General features: G+C 38.6%; 1 protein-coding gene across 1 annotated transcript in view; it reads left to right on the top strand.

The window, feature by feature from the left end:
* Positions 1 to 2,726: 2,726 nt before the first annotated feature.
* vipr1b (vasoactive intestinal peptide receptor 1b) overlaps positions 2,727 to 20,730 on the top strand; it is a 55,157-nt gene continuing 37,153 nt past the window's right edge. The window contains exons 1-3 of the mRNA XM_085287106.1: positions 2,727 to 2,942; positions 12,701 to 12,791; positions 15,128 to 15,238. Coding sequence (XP_085143232.1) covers positions 2,892 to 2,942; positions 12,701 to 12,791; positions 15,128 to 15,238 — 253 coding nt within the window. The 5' untranslated portion in view covers positions 2,727 to 2,891. The remainder of the gene's footprint in view (positions 2,943 to 12,700; positions 12,792 to 15,127; positions 15,239 to 20,730) is intronic.

Here is a 20,730-nt window from a genome sequence, read left to right as displayed (position 1 = left end):
TTTTCAGAAAACTTTCAGAAACCTTTATCTTATTATCATGCCTTCAAGGATTATTGTATTCATTTATACTGTTGTAAGAGTGGATATACAGTAATGGTTTCCAAACAAAGATGCCTTCAGGCAGCTTTTTTTTGTATTTGCAGGTACATTAAATTACTGTGAGTGATTATTCAAGTTACCTTTGTGCTATTTTATGTGTCAGATGTCAGTAATTTTTTGCAGGAGTTTGATTCAGTCTTGCCTAAGTTCAGAGATATAAGTGCGATCCCCACGCAGGGAACAGGGAAGCTGGGTTCCCTGTTCCTAGCTCCCAGCTAAAATGTCCAGGCTTAGTGGCTTAAAGTTACATGGTCACTTTATTTGGTAGGCTGATGTTAACACAGGCTGCTAGACATTTGCTAGGTCTAACATCACCTAATTCAAGCATTTCATCTCTGTTTTTGGAGCGTTTTCAGTGCAATTACCCAGCAAACGATACGTCTTCTTGTAGTTAATTGTTAACAGAGTACATTCAAGAAGTCTGCACTGATTTTTGTGTGAGTGAAATTCCATCCATCCATTTTTTTTCATCTAAATCAGGAGGGCGGACTGGAGCCTGTCTCAACTATCATTGGCAGTTACTTGCAGGGTACACCCTGGACAGGTCCAATCCATCACAGATATATCACATTAAGTGTGCCCTAAGCATCCTTCGAAGGACGTGGCCTATCACGAGGAGCCGAAGTGAGCGGTTAAATGGGATGGTCTAGCCTACGATGCACCGCTTCTGTTGCCTAGCAGCTACAGACCTTATCATTGCTCAACTTAGATATAGGAGAAAATCTTCATTTTGCCTCATTTGTTTTTACTTTTACTAGAGGAAATTAAGATGTCTGTGATCTGTCTGAGGCTGAGAGACTATAGTCACATAAAAACAAGACTGTTAGCCAAATGTAAAACGTTAGCTTGTAAACAACAGCTAGCTAATGTCATTTATGCGACTGGTGTCATTACAATATAATTTGAATAATATAAAGGGGCCTACATTGACAATGTTATATATATTTTTAATCAAAAATGACAAGTGGTGCAGTTTAACTCAGATGACTCATACTGAGCTTCAGTAAAAGTTTAAGATACATTTCCATTTCATATCATTGAATATCATCACTGCTCTATCTCAGCGATAAAAAATATTGTTAATATAGCGCAACCTACATTTGTCTGAAAGCTTTACTTATTTATATCTTCTGTCTTTCCCCAGGCTGTCGGACTACTTTACTACGCCCCCTTACTTCGATCACTACTCGATTAATGTGTTACAATAAGGCACTTACTTATACAGGCTATAATAGCTTTGCACACTGGACGGAATATAAGCATTTTGCACATCATGATCCACCTACATATTGCATTTGCTCCCTTCTTGCTCATAACATTTACATATTTTTCAAATTCTGATTTGTATCCTAATAATATCTGTAGGCAGTTGGTATATATTCCTATTGTGTGCACTTATACTAATATTTATATGGCTATGTATGTATTGCATATACTATTCTATATTTTATTTCTGTGTCACTATTTTATTACACTGTGACACCGAAACAAATTCCTCCTGGTTTACATTTAAGCGCAGTATCCCGTAATTTTAGCAAAAGTTATAAAAAGAATTAACAAGATGTGACCATTTTATGTTTCTCATAAAGTGAAGGACAAATTGATGATCTTAATATTTCTTTACTGAGTTATAAAATAATTTCATAACTACCATGACAGGGACAGCAAACCATTCACACCAACAGACAGTTAATAGACAAGTAAGCACATGTTATTTCTATATTTAAAAGCTAAATGCTAATTACCTTAAAAATCAAACTCACAAACTTACCCAACATGCATAGCGGTTCCAGCCCAGGACCTTATTGCTGTAAATCAACAGTGCTAGCTACACAAAGTGAAAGTCTAGCAATATTTTATTTAAAAGTTAGCAAATGTTAGCAGCTATTGTCTGAATGCTACAGCAATACAGATGGATGGGCTCTGATAACCAAGCTAGCTTTTCTTAGCTTATAACTCAACACTTCACTGCTCCTGTCCAAACATCCAGCTGCAAAAGATGAAAGTGCTTAAACCAGGCGTCAGAACCTCTAATCTACAAACCAATGGATGTCTTCGCCGTGACTTTCTCTGTGTCGTACTGTATACAAGCATCCATCCATCCATGCTTCCTTGCAGTTAGTTTCACAGCCCCCTCTTGATATACATTTGATGGTAGTGAAATGCAAAGTAGTGACGCACTCGAAGAAGAAAACACTAAGCACGAAAACAATACGCACGACAAATATTTAGTGAGTCAGCTTGGTAAATATTTCATGTTTCTGGGAGAAACATATAAAATTGTATGTCATGTTTATTTCGGATTGTAATATTCTCAGTCTCTCCATAATCAATGTTTTGACTCTTTGAATAATGCAATCATCTATGGTTCTAACACATGCAACACAATACTTCAGAAAATCTGCAGGAAAACACCAACCCACACTTGCAGGGTTTATTCCGCAGTGTGTGTTGCCACTAGCCCCGCTGTGGAGAATCGGCGTGTTTGTCTACAAAAGCATGCATTGTGTTCACAATTAACCAGCCTGACAGACTTGTCAGCAGTCTTCAGGGACGTGACAGGCGGCGTGGAGTTGTGAATGGGAGAGGGGGCGGGTACAGGGAAGCAGACGCAGCTCTCCTGCCGGAGGAGCGCACACAGAAAAGCGCAATCCGATGGAGCGTAGGCGGTTTACCTCACACACCTAAACACGCGTAAACATACGCACTCACTTCTCCTCAAACACCTAAACCAGTCTCCAAAGGAGGTTGTTTTTTTTACCCAAAGAGAATAAAAAAAATCTAAGGACAGGATGGATTCTGCACAGCTGCTCCTTCTGGTGTTGTGCGGATACCTGCCAAAAGTAAGTCTCTGTCTCTCTTCATACTGAAACCATTAATTTATACTTTTACTACAGGCATATTAGATTAAATCCGCTGTTGGACTCTTAAAAAACATTTTCGAGTGTGTTTAATGTAATAAAACAAAAACTCTTTTACTTCTATTTTACTTTTCCTGCTCTATGATATTTCCTGTTCATCTCCTCGTAAGACATCTGGCTTTAGAAAGATAAACTAGGCTGCTTTCACCCAGCAATATATGTGTGGTTGGGTAATTTCAGTAGCTGGCAACGTGAACAGTTGGCTTTTAAAAAAAAAAAAAAAAAAACCGTGAGTGTAGTAAAATAAAAAGTCCTCTAAATTCTTAAAGATCGCACATGATAGTGGCTCAGATCAGAAACCTTTGTGTGTGAAATCCACCAGCCTGGCTGCTTTTTACTTTGTTCCTCCGCCTGTTTGATTTATTGTATACAAGTGGACACCTCATACAGGGCTCCCCACTATTTTCATCCATTCTCCCAGGTGGATGAGTGGAGTAATTTACCTAGGCTCTATTTTTACTACTCTAGTAAATAGTTGTAGTCTCTCTAGGTTTATATAATTACATAGAAAGCCTTTGAGCATTGCCACCTGGCAATAAGTCACCTTTTAGTGGCACTCAGTGTTTCTGCAGGGAGTTTTTCTAAGCCTGCACTGTGAGTGATGGATGCATAGGCTTTCCCGCATCTCCTTAAAATTACACTCACTGTAGACGTAAGCAGGAGTGAGGCATGAGTCTCTGCTGGTCTGCTCGGTTGTACCTTTCGGTCCTTTTGTGAGCAACAAACCGAAGCGCCGTCAGGTTTTGCCTCATTTTTCAGAAATGTTATGTCAATTTCACTTCAGTTTTATTTTTTTTACTACACAATAGCACCGGTTCACAACAGTCAATATTTGAGAATATTTGGAATGTGAAGAGGGCTCTCACTGCATTTCAGTAACTGAGGGCAGAGGTTTGCTCGTTATTCATCTAATCTCTGTCAGGAACCTGTAGTTTCAGCGAACTGAAGAGGCTTTTTGTTACAATTTTCAGACATGTGGGAGAGAAAAGAAATAGACAAATATCTACTAATAGTTATAATTTTGTGCTGATCTGAGTCATCTGTCCCTGAAGCACGGCTTCCTCAATGCTTTCCACAGAAGCTCTTATCAGGCAGACTACACTGTGAACATCTACTGTATTTGCCTGTGTGAGAATTTCTCCCCGCTCACCTCTCATGACTCTTTGATATCAGGCTCAGCCTGACGTTTTAGCTTAGCCAGATGTGTGATTAGTTGACATACTTTATTGGCTCATATGCCGTATATTTGTCTCTTTTTTTCCCCCTAAGTCCTTAGATGGCTGCTTTATAATAACACACCGTGACATGTTTCATCAATATGAATATGTCCAATAAGGAGTTGTGGTGCTGAGTGAAGTGAAGAAAGTGGTTAAAAAGGGTATGTTAGTGGCTGGATGTTGCTGTTATTGATTTAACCGAATGCAGATGGGAGAAGGAGAAGAGCAGGGACAGGGATGAGAGGTGGTGGTGGGAGGTGAGGATGGGGGCAATAATGATTTCTCTTCCTTGTCTCTCTCTGAATATGAAACCAGTCGAGAAAAACCTTAAGGAACTTTTCTTCCAAATAATCACAGAAACCCATTTACGCTGTGGGGTGGTGTGGGAGGTGCAGCACAAACGTATTTTATTTCTTCAAACAGTTTCCGTTCCGATGCGTGAAAATGACTTTTCTGTTTTGGTTCAAGTGTGTAAAAAAAAAGCAAATATATTCTCTGCCTTAATATCCTTATGTGTCTGTACCAGTGGCTGAATGTAACTAAGTACATTTACTCAGGTGCTGTTTTGAATTTTATGATAATTTAAATCTCTACTCCATCTCAGAGACAAATATTAATATTATGTATTTGTCCATAAGCTTTAGTGGCATATTAAAACTATCATATTCCTCCTCTCACGTCGAGGCAAACCGCAAATCGCCAAATTTGGAGATTTTAAAATTAAATCAGGCTGAAGGATATAGTGTTCCTTTGTTGGCTGACAATTCTTTTTAAATATTAGCAGGTTATAAATGTAAAATAAAGCTAGAAAATGCAGAAAACAGGACTTTGAGATGCATAGTTCTCACAGGGCTCTGATCCTACAAACACATGGTGCAGATTAAACCGTCCGACAGTTTATGAAGTTCAAAATAGCTCAACCTTAAATTTCTGCAGCAGTAAAATTCAGCAAACGCATTAATGAATCAGTTATATTACCCCTAAAACATCATGGAAGATAGTAAAACACTTTTACTTGTGGAGTATTTCAACAGTAGTATCATATTGCTTCTTAAAGTAAGCAAGTGAAGGCACTGAATACTTCTTCCACCACGGGCTCTTAAAGTTTAGAGATGTTTCCACTCTCTCTGCAGTCACACAGTAAGTTAGCATTTCCAAACTTTGACTGCGTAAAAATAGAAATGAAAATATCTGTAGCATTATAGGATTACTTTCAAAGGATAAGCATAAAGAATGCTTCAGAAATAACGGTGTGCAAACAAAAACAGTTGTCTAAGGAAGCAGAAGGCCACAAGAATGCAGTTCAAAGCAGGCCTATATTTCTAAACGTGCATGTAATATGATCTTTTTTAAATACTAGCACGTGCAGATATTACGGTATTGTTTGGTCTCTTCATGCTGTTGGCAAACTGTAATACTTAATCACATTGAAAAAACAGGGGTTGTAAATCTTATTTATATAAATAAGTAAAAGATAAATATGAGGCCTATTGTATAAAAATTAATCCCTGCAACACTCAAAGCCTGCTCTATTATATAAATCTGGCTGTAGTCTACTATTGTGTTGTCCATTATGTAGCCTCTTATGGCAACACAGTGGCATCATAATATGTCATGTCATAGTTTTGTGCATATAAATTAGATGTTGCTGTGCTGGATGTAAAATAAAACAATGATTTTTCGGGATGTTATAGGTGCACGGACATTAAAAGTTATTCATTTGAGCCCATTGGTAGGTGGTTGCTAGGCAACAGGATTACATCATATATGTAATATTGATAAGAACCTTCTGTGGCCGGAGAGGTACCTGTGTGTCAAGTTTGGTTGTTCAGCTCCTGATTGTGTTGGAGGAGTTTGTGGACCAACAAACAAACAAACAGACAAACAGACGTTTGGCCCATTAGGATGTACATGGAGAAAACTGCGCTGTGAAAGACTGATGTGAAATATTCCAAAATTTTAGCTTTATTTATCAAAGATTGTATTTCACAAATACCGCACAATTGATGAAAGCTCACTCTGAACTGATCATAGAGCAACAAGTTGTGTTAAAGCAGAGCTGCTTTGGGTTATTGGTTACAGATATGTGGCAGCAGCTACTCCGTCAGCTAATTTTGGCACTTGTACTGGCAACTGGAAACGGCACTGCATAATTGGAACCACATAAATCCACAGCCTGATGTTTGATCATTCAGAAACAACATGATAATCACTCAAGCTCTTTGAAGACCATGCATAAGCACATTGTTCTCAGTAACTGAGAGCAATTCAAAATACTGCTCAAGTCGTGTCAGACGTGTCCTGTGCTTTTGTTTGTTTGGCTTGCACGGTGTTCAAGCCTTCGTTTTTTGTCAGATTTTTAACAACAGGCAACCATTATGTAGATGCTGCTCGTTTTTGTTTTGTTCAGTGAAGTGTAGAATTGGGAAAAACATATTAGTCCACAATGTCAGACACGAGTTTCACCTTTCATTCTTCTGTCAGCTCTTCCTCCTTTTTAGAATTTGATTGTTATCTCAAACAATGCCAGACTGGGAGCCACTTTGAATAACAACAATCACTAAATACTTCCTTGCACTGCTCACGATGAGGTCTACGCAACCAAAACTTTAAATCCTGCAGGTATTTATTCAACGTTTTCCACCCTGAGACAACGTGCATACGTGTTCTGTGTGTATATGTGCTTGTAGCTAAGTCTTTGATGAGGTCCACTTATCATCTGTACAATTTTGCGTAGTTTGGCGCTGACATTTTGATTCATTCCTCAATACAGTCATCTCCATAGGTGGCTGTCTAAGTGCTTGGTATTAGTAGGTTTCCAGTATCTCAAGCGGCAAGCACTTAGTTTTTGTCACCTCCTTTTTGAGCCCAGTTATAGATCACTGTCGCATCTCCTCCCCTCCTGTATCACTCCAGCTGTATGAATCCCTTGCTGTGAACTCTGATGACTGTTTTATCATTGGTCTACCTCTTTGTGTGCTCTGGCTCTATTCACAATATACAGGATTATGTGAACTAATAAACTACCTCCATGCAATAGAGAAAGCTTGATCCCAGCAGCCTACAGTAGAAAGCCATGCTCACATTCCACTGCTATGTCTGTTTTCTTCCCTGATGAGGGACTTTGTTTCAGTTTTTCTTCTGTTTATGCAGCATTAGTGGCTTTTGGGAAACGTCACATTCAAAATGAGTTACATTTTGCAAAAGCTGCAAGACACGAAGCAACTTTAATTATCATTGACATTTTTAAAATTGTTGGCTGTTACCCAGATCTTTTTATTATTATTATTATTGTTTTTAGAAAATGCAATTTATTCAAATAAACATAAAAAAAAGAATTTAAATGCAGATTTGTCATTGTAAAGATAATGAGAGTGTTAATGAGATTCAGGATGGCCCTGTTATACTGTGGGGAGTCAGCATGCATAATCACTAGAGTTGAAAACACAAACAGATAAAGTTTAATTATTTAAACTTATTGAGTCTCTTGCTTTAAGTCCTTTGGTTAAACCCTGCCAGTAGGGGGCAGCAGAACAAACGTGAAATACAAAATATAAGTACATTAATCTCTATAAGCAAATATTTGCATGTTAATAGAGTCTGTATGAAAGGGACACAATTTATTGTCCTGTTTTTTACATTTTATTTCGTAGTCTGATTTCTATTGACCAATCACAGTTGACAGACATCGACCCGAAGTCCTGAAACAGTGGCCATACAAAAGACACCAGACGCCAAGTAATCAGAAAACACCTGACAGTAGATTACAAGTCAAAGAAATTTAGATTTTCACACATAGTTAATTACTCGGAGGGATTTTTCTAAGACATTAGGACATAAAACTGCTTTTTGCTCTCTATTTTTGGTCCCCACGATGAAGTACCTGATAGGACAGCTGGGACTCCGGAGGTAGAGCTGGTCACTTTCTATACAGAAGGTTGGTGGCTTGATCTTCAGGTCCTCCAAAATTTCAAAGTGCCCTTGGGCAAGACACTGAATTTCACTTGACTCTTGATGGATCCATTAGACAGTGTGAGATCCATGTGACTGAAGTGCTTAAAGGCATAGAATACAGTGCTGTATGAATGGGTGAATGAATCTTTTGGTAAAAACATCTTCTGCAGACTCAGAGTAGAAAGGCACTCTATAAGTACCAGACAATTTACTATTTGTTTGGCTGCTAAATTCTGCAGTAGGTTAGCTGCTTAACACACTAAATAACCAATCACAAGGCAGCAACTCAAACCATTTAGGCTTGTAGGGATGCTCAGAATGACCTGCTGAGGTTCAAGCTGAGTATCAGAATGTGCAAGAAAGGTGATTTAAGTCACTTTGGCATGGTTGTTGGTGTCGGTCTGAGTATTGCAGAAACTGCTGATCTACTCGAATTCTCTCACACAACCATCTCTAGGGTTTACAGAGATCTGTACAACTATCAAACATCAAACACCCAGTTCTATGGGTGAAAATGCCAAGTTGAGGAGAATTTGAGCTGATAGGAAGGCAACAGTAACTTAAATTATCACATGTTAAAACTAAGGTATGCAGAAGAGCATATCTGAATGCACAACATGGTAAACCTTGAAGCAGATGGGCTCTGGGAACAGAAGACCACACCAAGGTCTACTCCTGTCAGCTACAAACTCAAAACAGTGGCTCAAACGGTTAGTTCGTGGTGCTAAAATTGCTCAAATCTGCAGCAACTGCATGACACTATCATGTCACTGTGAACCTAATCTCTGATGTTTCTGTCACATATTCAGTCAGCCATGAAGTAGCCCAACACAATACAAGTAAGGTATAACTAAAGTGGCCAGTGAGTGAATATTTGACGCTGGGTAATCAGACTGCTGTGGGGTTGTCCAACATTTGGCGACTACAGATGCAAATCAGCTTTAATCTGCATCTGCCAAAGTAAATATAATGTTTTTATCAGTACATTTAGTGCATTGGTGAACCCTATTACAGTGATATCATTACTACACCATTTTGCACACATTTAATAACACTATACTGATAGCAAACAAATATTCTCAATGGTGTAATGATTTTTTTTAAAGGAGCTTTTAGTGACTAATGTAACCGTCACTGTACTTGACATTATAATTGCAGTGGAGATGTTAAATCACTCGTGCACATAATAAAACTTTCTGTCACGGACTGGAGGAACTTGTAGTCTGCAATGTAAACTCACTATGAGGATAGCATTTTCCACTCAGAGAGGTTTCTGGACCCAGATCATCTCTAAAGTGCTTCATTTTTACATTGTCTTACAATCAACATCATTCTAATGAAAAACAGGGTTACTGAAAGGTCTGCCCAACATGAGAGTTAGCAGTTTTCTTTCTTTTCAAGCAGTGCTGCTACCATTTCCTGAGGATATGTTGGACTTTCTGCTGTAATCAGTCACAGGCAAAGACTCTCATCCCAAAGCTGTGTGGATTATGAGAGTGTCAGGATGACCTTCAAGAGAGCAAGCGAGGCAATGAGTAACACTCAGGGAAGGCAGTGCAGTGTAGACAGGCAAATTACAGCGAGATTTTACATGGTTCGTACCGTGCACTGAACTTCATCATTAAAATTGTTTATTTTGCTAACTTTTTAAAGGAAAGCCATCTTATTATACTTTACAATGTTTGAATTATCAATATCCAAGAAGGAAGGACTCAGTCTGGAACCATAGCCCTGGCAGAACAAAAAGCAATCCCAAGTAATTTTTTAAATGTCATTCTTCTGATTGCCGACCGTTAAACAGTTTGATCTTGGGGAATGACTGGAAGGGTAACTGGTGTACAAACTACCATGTCAAACAAAATCAAACCCACTGTGGTGATTCCACAGCATATGGGAGCAACCAGAAGTAGCTTCTTCTGACAGCTTTTCTTGTGTTTGATCAATCATTGTTTGCAGGTCAGTCACTGGGGGCATCTTTTAATTATCTTTATGTTAGGTTAGCAAAGCTGTGACAACAAAGGTGGGTTCCTAGATTCACAGACATCCTCATCAGTTATATATAGTTTTCATCAAAGTGTCAAAGGTGAGGCCGAAGGGAGGCCCCTGGAACAAAATGCAACAATGGGTGGAAGCTACACAGGGGATAAAGAGGTCTCGCTAGTCCTACCACTCTGTTAAAATTGTATATATTTACTGTTGAAAACAGATTATTTCTTATCCGGTTAAATCGCTGTTAGATCTTGTGCATCAGGGCACCTGCTATTAATTACTGCTCTCCTAATGTATGGAGGCAGGAGGTCTGTGCTCGTTACCATCATTGTAACTCAGCGAATGGTCAGCTGGTCAACATCTGGTAGAAACAACCCCCCACCCCCTTACTCATTGCTGGATCCCCCTGTGCCACCCGAATCTAAAAAAAAAATCCTGTAAGTGCTCCTGTAAGCGTTATTTATGCATGAATAAAAACAGAGTTGTGAAGTAAAGCACTCCAGCCTTCCTGATCTCATTCAAGAATAATTTACTGCTCTTCATAATATTTTAATCTAAGTCTAATATAATGAGTGGGGAGTTGTTTTTGAACTAACTCTGTTGCTGCCAGAAGCATTGAGGCTGCACTAATTTGTTGTTCCCAAAGCTGGATCCCACTTGGATTCTACTATTTGAACTTTAACTAAAAGTAGGTGTCGCTTAAACGTTAAACTTGAATAGATTTTTACTACTAAAAAAGGCTGATGGGGTATTGTTGTTACCCTGTCGGGCAGCTGGACAACTCGATTTCATAGATATACCTGCTAAAAATCTCAGCCGAACTCGAATCTCAGTGACCTCGACCTCAAGGTCAAGGTGAGAGGTCAGGTTTTCTGAACATTTTGTGAATGCAATAACTGTAGGCGTGTCTACTAGGACACAGGGGTAGCACTGGGGGGCTCCCTGTTGATGTTATGGTCCTGAGTGCATGTGATACTGCTTGTTTTTGATACTGCTTACTGAGTAACCTCAGTTTTAAACAGGAATATAACACTGGCAACCAGTTAGGTCAAGTCTCCTATCGCAAAGAAACATGTTGCAGACAAGTTGCACTGATCACAGCAGACACACTCAGACTGATTGTAATGTCATAGAAATCTATGTTTATAAATTAGATGGCAATTGTTTGCAAAGCTTCACTAATGAAGAGTGATTGCAGTCAGTCCAAGTCAGACGATGATTGTTTGGAGACAGGTTGCTTCCCACCAGGTGTCTTGAGCAATCACCTTGACATCGAAAGTGATCATCTAGAGGTTGAGGGTATTGCATGCTTAACCTATGAGCGACCAGTTAATCACCCCATCTCCTTGTAGTTCAATTAGGTCACTGGAAAGCCGTCAATTTTCACTAATCACGCGGGTTAGTGTTCTATTTTTAATCTAGTGTGACTGTGCTTTTGTGCTTCTGTTTTTGTTTTGTGTCTCCCACCTGCCTCTGTGTTCTGCTTGTAGGTCCTCTCATCACTGTTTTATGACAGCTGATAAAGCGGGACATTAATAGCATGTGTAAATGTCACCTCATTTGGTGTTTGACCTGTGGCAGTTAAGACGAATATTGGGCTCATATCAGCGTATGATAATGTAACACTGATATATCAGTGTTCGTGCTGCGAGAGGATCCCTTGTTTAACAGATGAACCTCTGACTATCCCATGCCTCATTAAACTACTAACATGAGACGTGTCCTTTTTAATTTGTGATGGTTTGAGGTGTTTCTCTCGCCCGGGGTGCGCATTGCATCGCTGACTGCTGTTTACAGCAGCGTAATATCATTTGGGAACTCAACCCTGCACTAAGTAGGACATTTCTGGATGATTGATGAGGATCATTTGATGTTTGACAGCTCAAAGGTGGCCGGGACTCATGAAGAACCACTTATAGAGAGGATGAGTCGAACAAGCGTAAATGCATCTTTGTGCTTTAGCCCTCCTCACTGTGACCTTTGCTGCTTTGAGCGTTGCCGCTTGGTTAGCAAGGTGCACACTGAAGCTCTTCACTAGGAGTTCATGAATACGCTCTGCTTCACGCCGACTTTTCTCTCCTCATCTCCAGTGACCTTCTCAAGCTCCTCACTGCTCGTCTTACACATTTTCATTGACCCACCGGCTCTCCACTAGCAGCCGTCATCCTGCATTTTTCAGCGTGTGTTGACACAGATGAACAGTCACAGCAGATTACTCAGTGGCTCCCTTCTCCTCTCCCTAATTTATTTGCACAAGAAAATCTATTTCCCTGGAAAAAAGGCTCAGTTTGAGAACATTTCTTTCTACTTAGCGTATTATTAGTCATTAGTTCAGTCTAATAAAATATAGCATGAAAAGCTGGTGACAGTGACGAGAAAATGTTTACTAATATAACTGCAAACTCATATTTTCTGGTGTTCTTGTGTGCGCCTTGCTAAATAGAAGTTCTTTCTGTTGCAGGACAATAGAGGCATTTTTTCACTCCTGAAACTTAAATGTGCTTTCTGTTTCATCCGTAGGTGCTGTCAGTGCAGATGTGCGACGTGGTGAACGAGATCCAGCTGGAGAAAGAGCGCTGTGAAAATAGCACCTCTGGGAACGTCACTTCAGGTCATTATGGAAAACATATGTAGTCTCTCCAGCTCTTTAGGGTGTGCAAAAGGCTACTTAAAGAAAAAGGGAGGCATAGTTGGTAAATATATAGTAAGGTGAGGTCAGACAGTGTGTGAATGTATATTTCAGAAATACATTTCTTCAGGACATAACAGCCACATTCAGACACGAGAGGGAAAATAACTTTCAAAATAAAACAGGAAGAGACTGAAATAGAAACATGTAACACAATGACAGACAAACAGCAGGAGACACAAACAAGGAGGCACAGCAGTAAGCCACATGCATAACAGTAGTACACTTTTATCCTGTTAAAGTAGCTAAAACTACACCAATGCCTTTTAACTCAGACACCAATTTAGATTCAAAATGTAATGTATGCTTCTCTTTTTGGCCCACTGAGATATCTGCTTGGCCGTCCTTCCTGTGACTTTAGGAACGCAGTGAAATATTGATGTTAAACGTTGTTGGCACTATCTCCATTTCCTTTCATTTTAATAAAAAATCACTACACGTGCTGTACATGCGGCATGCTGCGTTAAGGTAACAGTGGAAACAGCGTTCTTTATTGCTGTAATGGCCCTTATTTTTCTACTTTCTTATCTATTTCCTCAACCAGAACATAGTTGAAGTGGCAGTCAGGGGTCACATCCTGAGTAACTGAGTTAACATGAGTGTTTGTGGGGAACCATAAGCTTACAGACTATGGCGGTGCAACATAATACATCAAGGGATCCTTCAGCAGTTCCTTGGTTTTCTTATAATATTTTGGACATTAAAACATTTTGATCGAAAGTAGATTTTAGCTTGTAGCATTAATCAAGTATAAACATTTTATTAAAGGACAATATGGTGATTGCACAATATGTCATAATGAAGCTGTTTGTTTGCTTTGCATTGCTCACGTCATCATTTCCTGGGGTTAACTCGGGTGTTGTCAAGTAAGTCATGTATTTGAAAGGTGCAGCTGAATAACACTTTCAGACTGCTAGGTTTTCACTTTTGTTTTTCAAAATTATTATTTAGAAATATGTATTTTTTATTAGATTTTATTAGATTAATAAAAAAATAATAACTAATTATAAATAAAATAATAAAAATTAATTAAGAATTTAAAATACTTAAAATAAAAACAATTAAAAATATGTTCAAAATAATAATAGATCAAAGAAAAACAATGGTGTGCTTGGTTTCAACGTAACTTTATTCTTTCATGAGTTATTTACAAGTTTCTGACCACTTATAAAATGTGTTCAATGTGCTGCCCATTGTGTTGGATTGTCAATGCAACCCTCTTCTCTCACTCTTCACACACTGACAGCAACACCGCAGGAGAAATGCCAGCACAGGCATCCAGTATCCGTAGTTTCAGGTGCTGCACATCTCGTATCTTCACATCATAGACAATTGCCTTCAGATGACCCCAAAGATAAAAGTCTAAGGGGGTCACCATTGTTTTTCTTGTGACATTACCAATAAGTTTGGTGTGTCACATGGCCCTCTTCCTATTGAAAAAACAAAAGTTGTATCCAAGATGGCCGACTTCTAAATGGCCACCATGGTCACCACCCATCTTGAGGAGTTTGCCCCCTCACATATACTAATGTGCCACAAACAGGACTTTAATATCACCAACCATTCCCATTTTATTGCGGTGTATCCATATAAATGACCCACCCTGTAGAGTCAGAATTTGATGTAAACAACATGAAAGCATGGGTCCATTTTACCACGTATCACCATCTCACAAAGCTCGAATCATCTTAAACTCAGTATCATTTCTTATATATGACAGTGAGTTCACTGGACTCAAACGGCATCCACAGTCACCAGATCTCAGCAAACCTGCAGCAACTGTGGATGAAAATCTCCATCTTTCCCCCCAAAATTGTTTCATCTGTAGAATAATTATTATTAAGGTAGGGGCCTAACTCCATATTAGTGTCTCTGATAAACTTTCCACTGAGACTCTCAGGCAGTCCATTATCTCAGATAAATGTCAAGCTGATTAAATATTGATTGTGACAAATCAATATGTTTAAAAATAAAAATTCATCTGTTGCTTGAAGACTGGAGGCATAGAAGATGAAACCACCATGAATGAGTTTTTCTTTAACCCATATTATGACATTTACAAAACTCTAAACCTGTAACTAAGTCCCTAAAGTGAAACTGAGTGATAACACGCAGCTGCTGCTTGCCATTAATTACTTATTCAATTTGGCTTTAGTGTTGGACATGATTTCATTTTGTCATCGTGGTGTTGGTGCTTGCACGTGTGTCTCTTACAATATGAGCGATGCCATGTTGATGTTATTATGTTCACCTGGCAGGGTGCCAAGGCATGTGGGACATCATCGCCTGCTGGCCTTCAGCTCGGGTCGGAGAGGTGGTTACAATAACCTGCCCGCCTTATTTCAGCTACTTCAGTGACCATCAGAAAGGTAAATCGATTACATTCAGTGCAAGTGCACAAAAGAAGGAATAACAGATGTTCTCTATGTGCTCTTCCGTAAAATAACAAGCTCAAGAAGAAGAAAACTAACCGTCATTTAAATGTATGTAATTTTCTTTATGAAGGAAATAACTGCTTTGTGGCCAAAAAGCCTAAAGATGCCATAGCAGGACTTCGCTCAGCAGTGCTGTCACGGGCTAACACATTTATTTATTCTTTTATAACTGTGAGTATTTTCATATTTAAAAGGTTATTTGCATACAATTGAGCCTTTGGGTAGACACTGAAGATAAAATTTTCTCCTTGCATACAAATGGACTTTTAAAATATCAAGGACAGTCACTGGATGCCCAACAGAAAGCCTGCAGCAAACATCTCAGGGGAGATTGGATTGGATATTGATTCATGAGGCCCATAAAAAGCTTCATTTCATCATTTTTGACACGACAAATCCATAAAATATCAAAAGGTTTTGCATGTATCCATTTTATTAAAATGCAAAAATAATTTAACCGTGTCAGCCTAAAATCAACCAAAGCACATGATTATCAACTTTAATGTTAAAACAGTCCTATTTATGTAATAGTGGAGCGGGGAACACAGACAGGATAGTGGGGAGAGAGAGAGAGAGAACGGGAGGACATGCAGGTTGAATCAAAGCCAGGCCTCTAGACATGCGGCATACTGTCGTCTGCTCACCCACTGAGCTAAACTGATGCCCACTAGCACAGATTTTAAAAGTTGACTACTGTTAGTGAAGCTTACCGATTAGCTGTAGAGGTTTGGTGCTTGGAAGTGTTCAGCTGACTCAAGCTTCTGATAAGCGGAATAAAACCATAAATATCAAACATCTCAGGGGCAAGCCGATGCAAGCAATTACAAGGGTTTTAAAATGAATCCTAAGCTGTACAGGTAGCCAGTTTAACGATACCAAGGTAAGTTTAATAGGTTCATCTTTTCATTTACGAGTATCAGCATTTTGGACTAACTGCAATCGTCATAAACGTGCCTGGCACGCTCTGGCATATAAAGAACTGCAGTAATCGAGTGTGGCTGTGGTAAAATCACGGATCACATTCTGAAAGTTATTAAAAAAATAAAAGGTCTCATTTTGGCTTTCACTGAGAAAAGCTTAAAAAAATCTAATCTGCAAATCTCATTTCAGACTCTGTTCAAATTTGTCTTTTTCTACCACATTTTCCCTGATTCCTGATCACGTGCTGTGAGGGTTTTCTGAAGGAATCGATTTTGCAACTTATTAAGTTGTGCTTAATACCTCAAAGGAAGTCGTGGAGTGAAGTTTTACTGTACAGAATTTACCTGCATTCAGTTGGTTATGCAGATGTATAAATGCATAAATTCTTTTACATTTGATTGTAATTTACCACCAAGTCTATTTTATGCTGCTGGAACTGCAGGTAAAAGAGTAAAGATGAGAAAACTAAATTAAAGAATAATTAAATTTAACTTGGATGTGACCACAAATTACATTGCTTTCAACATCTCTCTCTCTCACGAGGATATGCACTCATGTATAAATATAAATATGTTGTCCGAACTATAAGGTAGCAGCTGTCAAAGAGTGACGGTTAAGAAATAAATGTCAAGCACACGAGGGTTAAAATAAATATATTACATCTCTAAATATATTACCTCTCTTGACTCATTTGCAGGATCTGTGTTGCCTTTTGCGATTATATTTTCACATCCCATTCTTTATCTGTCCCTATCACCGTTTTTTCTGATAGTGTCTTTGACAAAAATAGGCAGCCTTCAATTGGTCCATTTTGTGCAGAAGGAGAGCCAAATGACACCTTTTATGTGAGCGTGCACACAGCCTGAAGCAGAGAGAGCTGATAAGCACTGTCATAATACCCGTCATGTCTGATTGAGGTTTTAAGCTAATGTGTTGTCAACCTAATGCACAGAAAGCCTATAGCTATGCTGAGCTTGCTGCACAGTGAACTGCACTGTTAAACAACTACGTCATTGTGCTGTGTGGAAGGACATTGTTCTGATTGAAGTGTCTCCACATAATACTAGTGTTCTGTGTTGAACCTGCAATGTGTATGTATGGTGCATATAGAATTTGAAAAAGCGCTTGATGTTAACGTTAAAACTTCACTGAGGTTACTGTAGATGTAATGAATGGACAAAGCCGAGGACTAGATGTAAAGTCTGGACAGACTCGATCACAGTCTGGAAGAAAACTGCTCAGACCCCTGCTTAACCTTTATTCTGGACGACGTACAGACACAAAGTGTTATGTGACAGCTGTGTGCAGACTCCGGAGACAGAAAGTAACTCAAAACAGCTTTAATGCTGAACTCAAAAGGGTAACAAAAACTAAGAATACAAAATACACCTACACAGACTAAACACACAGCAAGATAAAGGCAGATCGCAACAATGACAAACTGAAACACAGGGCTTAAATACACAGAGGGAGCAATCAGGGAATGGACAACAGGAGGGAAACACAGTTGGGGCAAATCAGGACTAACGAGACAAAGAAGCGTAACCTGAACACACTGAGATAAGACAGAGACCTTCAAAGTAAAACAGGAAACACATAACACAGACTGAACAAAAGACACACACTCACATGCAGGCAGAGGGAACAGAGACGTGTGACCAGGGCAGACACAGACACTGACTGGACACGGGGATATAGCGGACAGGGGAGACAGCAACTAAGGATTTCACAGAGACAAACCATAAGACATGACTCTAACAAAAACCCAAAGACTAGAAATGATAAATAATATAATAAACTCAAAAACCCAGGCATCCTAACACAAAGGAGAGGAAGGGGCTGCTGCTGTTTCAATGAACTAAGACAAGAAAAATAAGCAATAAAACTTTTTTAATATCATCTACAAAGTCCAAAAAGGTTATATATAAATCACACTTTTGCAATTGAGCCAAGTTTCTTTCCACCCCAGCTCCCTTCTTACAGTAAATTAACACTTTTTACTTCACCAAGAATGTTTGATCTTGTCAATGGCTCTACATAAGAAAAAAAGCTGAACGGTCATTTATCTTTTTGCAATTACATATTGCCTGTCTTGGATTTTTTTTTTTTTTTTTGTTAGCTTTACTTTCTTTTTAAACTCGTGTCCTTCAGATTTACTCTCAATGCCTTTACAGCCGAAGCTTCACATCTGTGACTAAACAAAGAAATCTCATTTCTTACTCTCTTTCTTCTTTCAGTTGAGGAAAAGAGAAAGAAGATAGATATTGTCACAGATGGTCTGCTTGAATGGACAGACTATAGTGAATCACTTCAGCGTCTGTGCTGCATTGATGTCTTTGTTTTCGAAAGAGAAACGGATGTTTTGTTTTGTGTGTTTTAGGGGTTAAAGTAGGATTTGACAGACCGGAGAAAAGAATTACGTCAAGGCCGGGTAAGGCTGTGATCAGCTGACCTGTGCTGCTCCTCACTATTCACTACTATTTTACTATTTACTGCTCTTTGTGGATTTAACTAAATTCAAAAAGATACACTCTGAAAAAAATAAATGAAATTTTCACTCTCAATATACAAAAAGCAATAATTCAGAGTAAAATGAAACAGAAATGTATAAAAGCAAAGGTTTATTTATTTGAATACCTAATCTGTAAGGAAAATGTGCTTGGTATAAACTGAACGTGTACAAATCAACATTTTACACTGTAGTTGTGTAACAAAATTAGGTGGAAATTTACATGTAACTAAACTAAATAAAGTCATCAGTTTGAGCAGAAATCTTTTCTTTTCACTCCTTATACATTGTTGTTTTATGAGCTGTATTCTAACTCATAGACCATATAAAGCTAGTATAAAACATAAACAATGGCATAAACACCTTAAAGCTGCAATGTGTAAAATCTCAATACTAGATATAAGTAGATTGCAGATTGCAGTCGAGTGAGTTTTGTTTTGTAAGCCTCCCAGTTCAAGTGCATAATCCTAGCTAAGTTCACAGCTAAGTTCACATGAACTAAGTTCAAAGCTGTCAGTCAACGTCTGTTTACTCTGCAAGAGGCTGAAAACTTTGTGAAAGAAGTCATATATGAGTCAGTGAAGCTCTCTTCTGTTCGATAACAGCAAAACTGAAGTGAGTTGTTGAGCTGAACTTTTACTGTCAGTAAGTGCTGCTGTTAGCTGCTGTTAGCCTATGTTAGCTGCTGTTAGCCTATGTTAGCTGCTGTTAGTTAACATTAGTGAAACTGTTTTTGAAGTGGATCTAACGTCGTTGTACTGTGGAGGACCCTATTTAAGATGTATAAAAACACAAGTTCTCTTTTCCTCCGCCTTTGAGATGCTACATATTGAGCCGGTCTTTAGCTACATACATAACTAGGTTAGGCAGAACTCAAGATAGCGGGGCAACATGGTGGCATCAAACTGGTACCTTATGCACTTTTAATGGCTTGATTAATTCAGTTCAATCCAGTTTTATATATATATAATACCAAATCACAACAGCAGTTGTCTCAAGGCAATTAATTAGAAGTTCATTTCAATGTGGCAGTTTGTTGGAAGACATAATTACACAGTGTTAATGTCCGCTACCTTGATGTACCCTAGTAACAATACCCTAGATGCAGCCAGTCTAACATAGTGCATTGCTGTAAACTTTGATGCAGTACTCCAAACTAACCCACCTTTGAATAACACTGATTCAGTTGGTTTCCCAAGATATTTCACAAAAATGTAATCCAGCAATACATCACGTAGATCCAATATCTGAGTTAAAAACTCTAAAATGATTAAGGATATTACTTGCAAATATCCTTAAATTTCCAGTTCATAACTTGCAGGGAAGTCCTTACCTTTGAAAATAATCTCTCATCTTCCTCTGTTTTCCTGTCTTTCTTACATCTTTCTCCATCTATCAATGCCGCACATTAACATTTTTCTTTCTTCTCCCTGTGAAATATAGCAGCTGTAATTTAGCTCATTTTGTAACAAGTAGCACACAAACAATTTGTGTGTTTGCTGGTATTTGTTGTGCTGTTTGAAAAGTTGCATTTGACATTTTCTGCCACTTAAAAAAAAACGTTATTCCGTTTATGCACGCTTCTCTTCAGTACCACTAGCTGTCCGCTAAAGTACCACCAGAAAATGGTGAAAGCAGCGACAACATTATTTTCTCATCACTGAGCAAACGTCTCCATGCTGTCACTGGATGTAACACCAGGCACATGAAAAATCAACTCGTTTAATAGTAATATGCATTAATCTGCCTACTGGATTTAATCACTCATCAATGGAAGTGCCAGTCCACTTTAACCCCTGGTTATATGCATGCTATTGCTAGATAATTGATAAACAGAAATCAGTATTTCACGTTAACAAACGTTGGATGGATGGACTGCCTCTGACGGTTTTCATTTTTGCTACACCAAGTACATTTATGCTTTCCAGATGTTATTTCGAATAACAAAATACAAAAAATGTTTTTAATTAAAGTACCAGGAGTATATAAAATATTG

The sequence above is a fragment of the Mchenga conophoros genome, linkage group LG9, assembly GCF_057382185.1.
Source record: "Mchenga conophoros isolate Kocher_MC1m ecotype Shallow Benthic linkage group LG9, M_conophoros_male_GT1.1, whole genome shotgun sequence".
Lineage (NCBI taxonomy): Eukaryota > Metazoa > Chordata > Actinopteri > Cichliformes > Cichlidae > Mchenga > Mchenga conophoros.
This window is presented reverse-complemented; position numbering and strand designations above follow the sequence as displayed.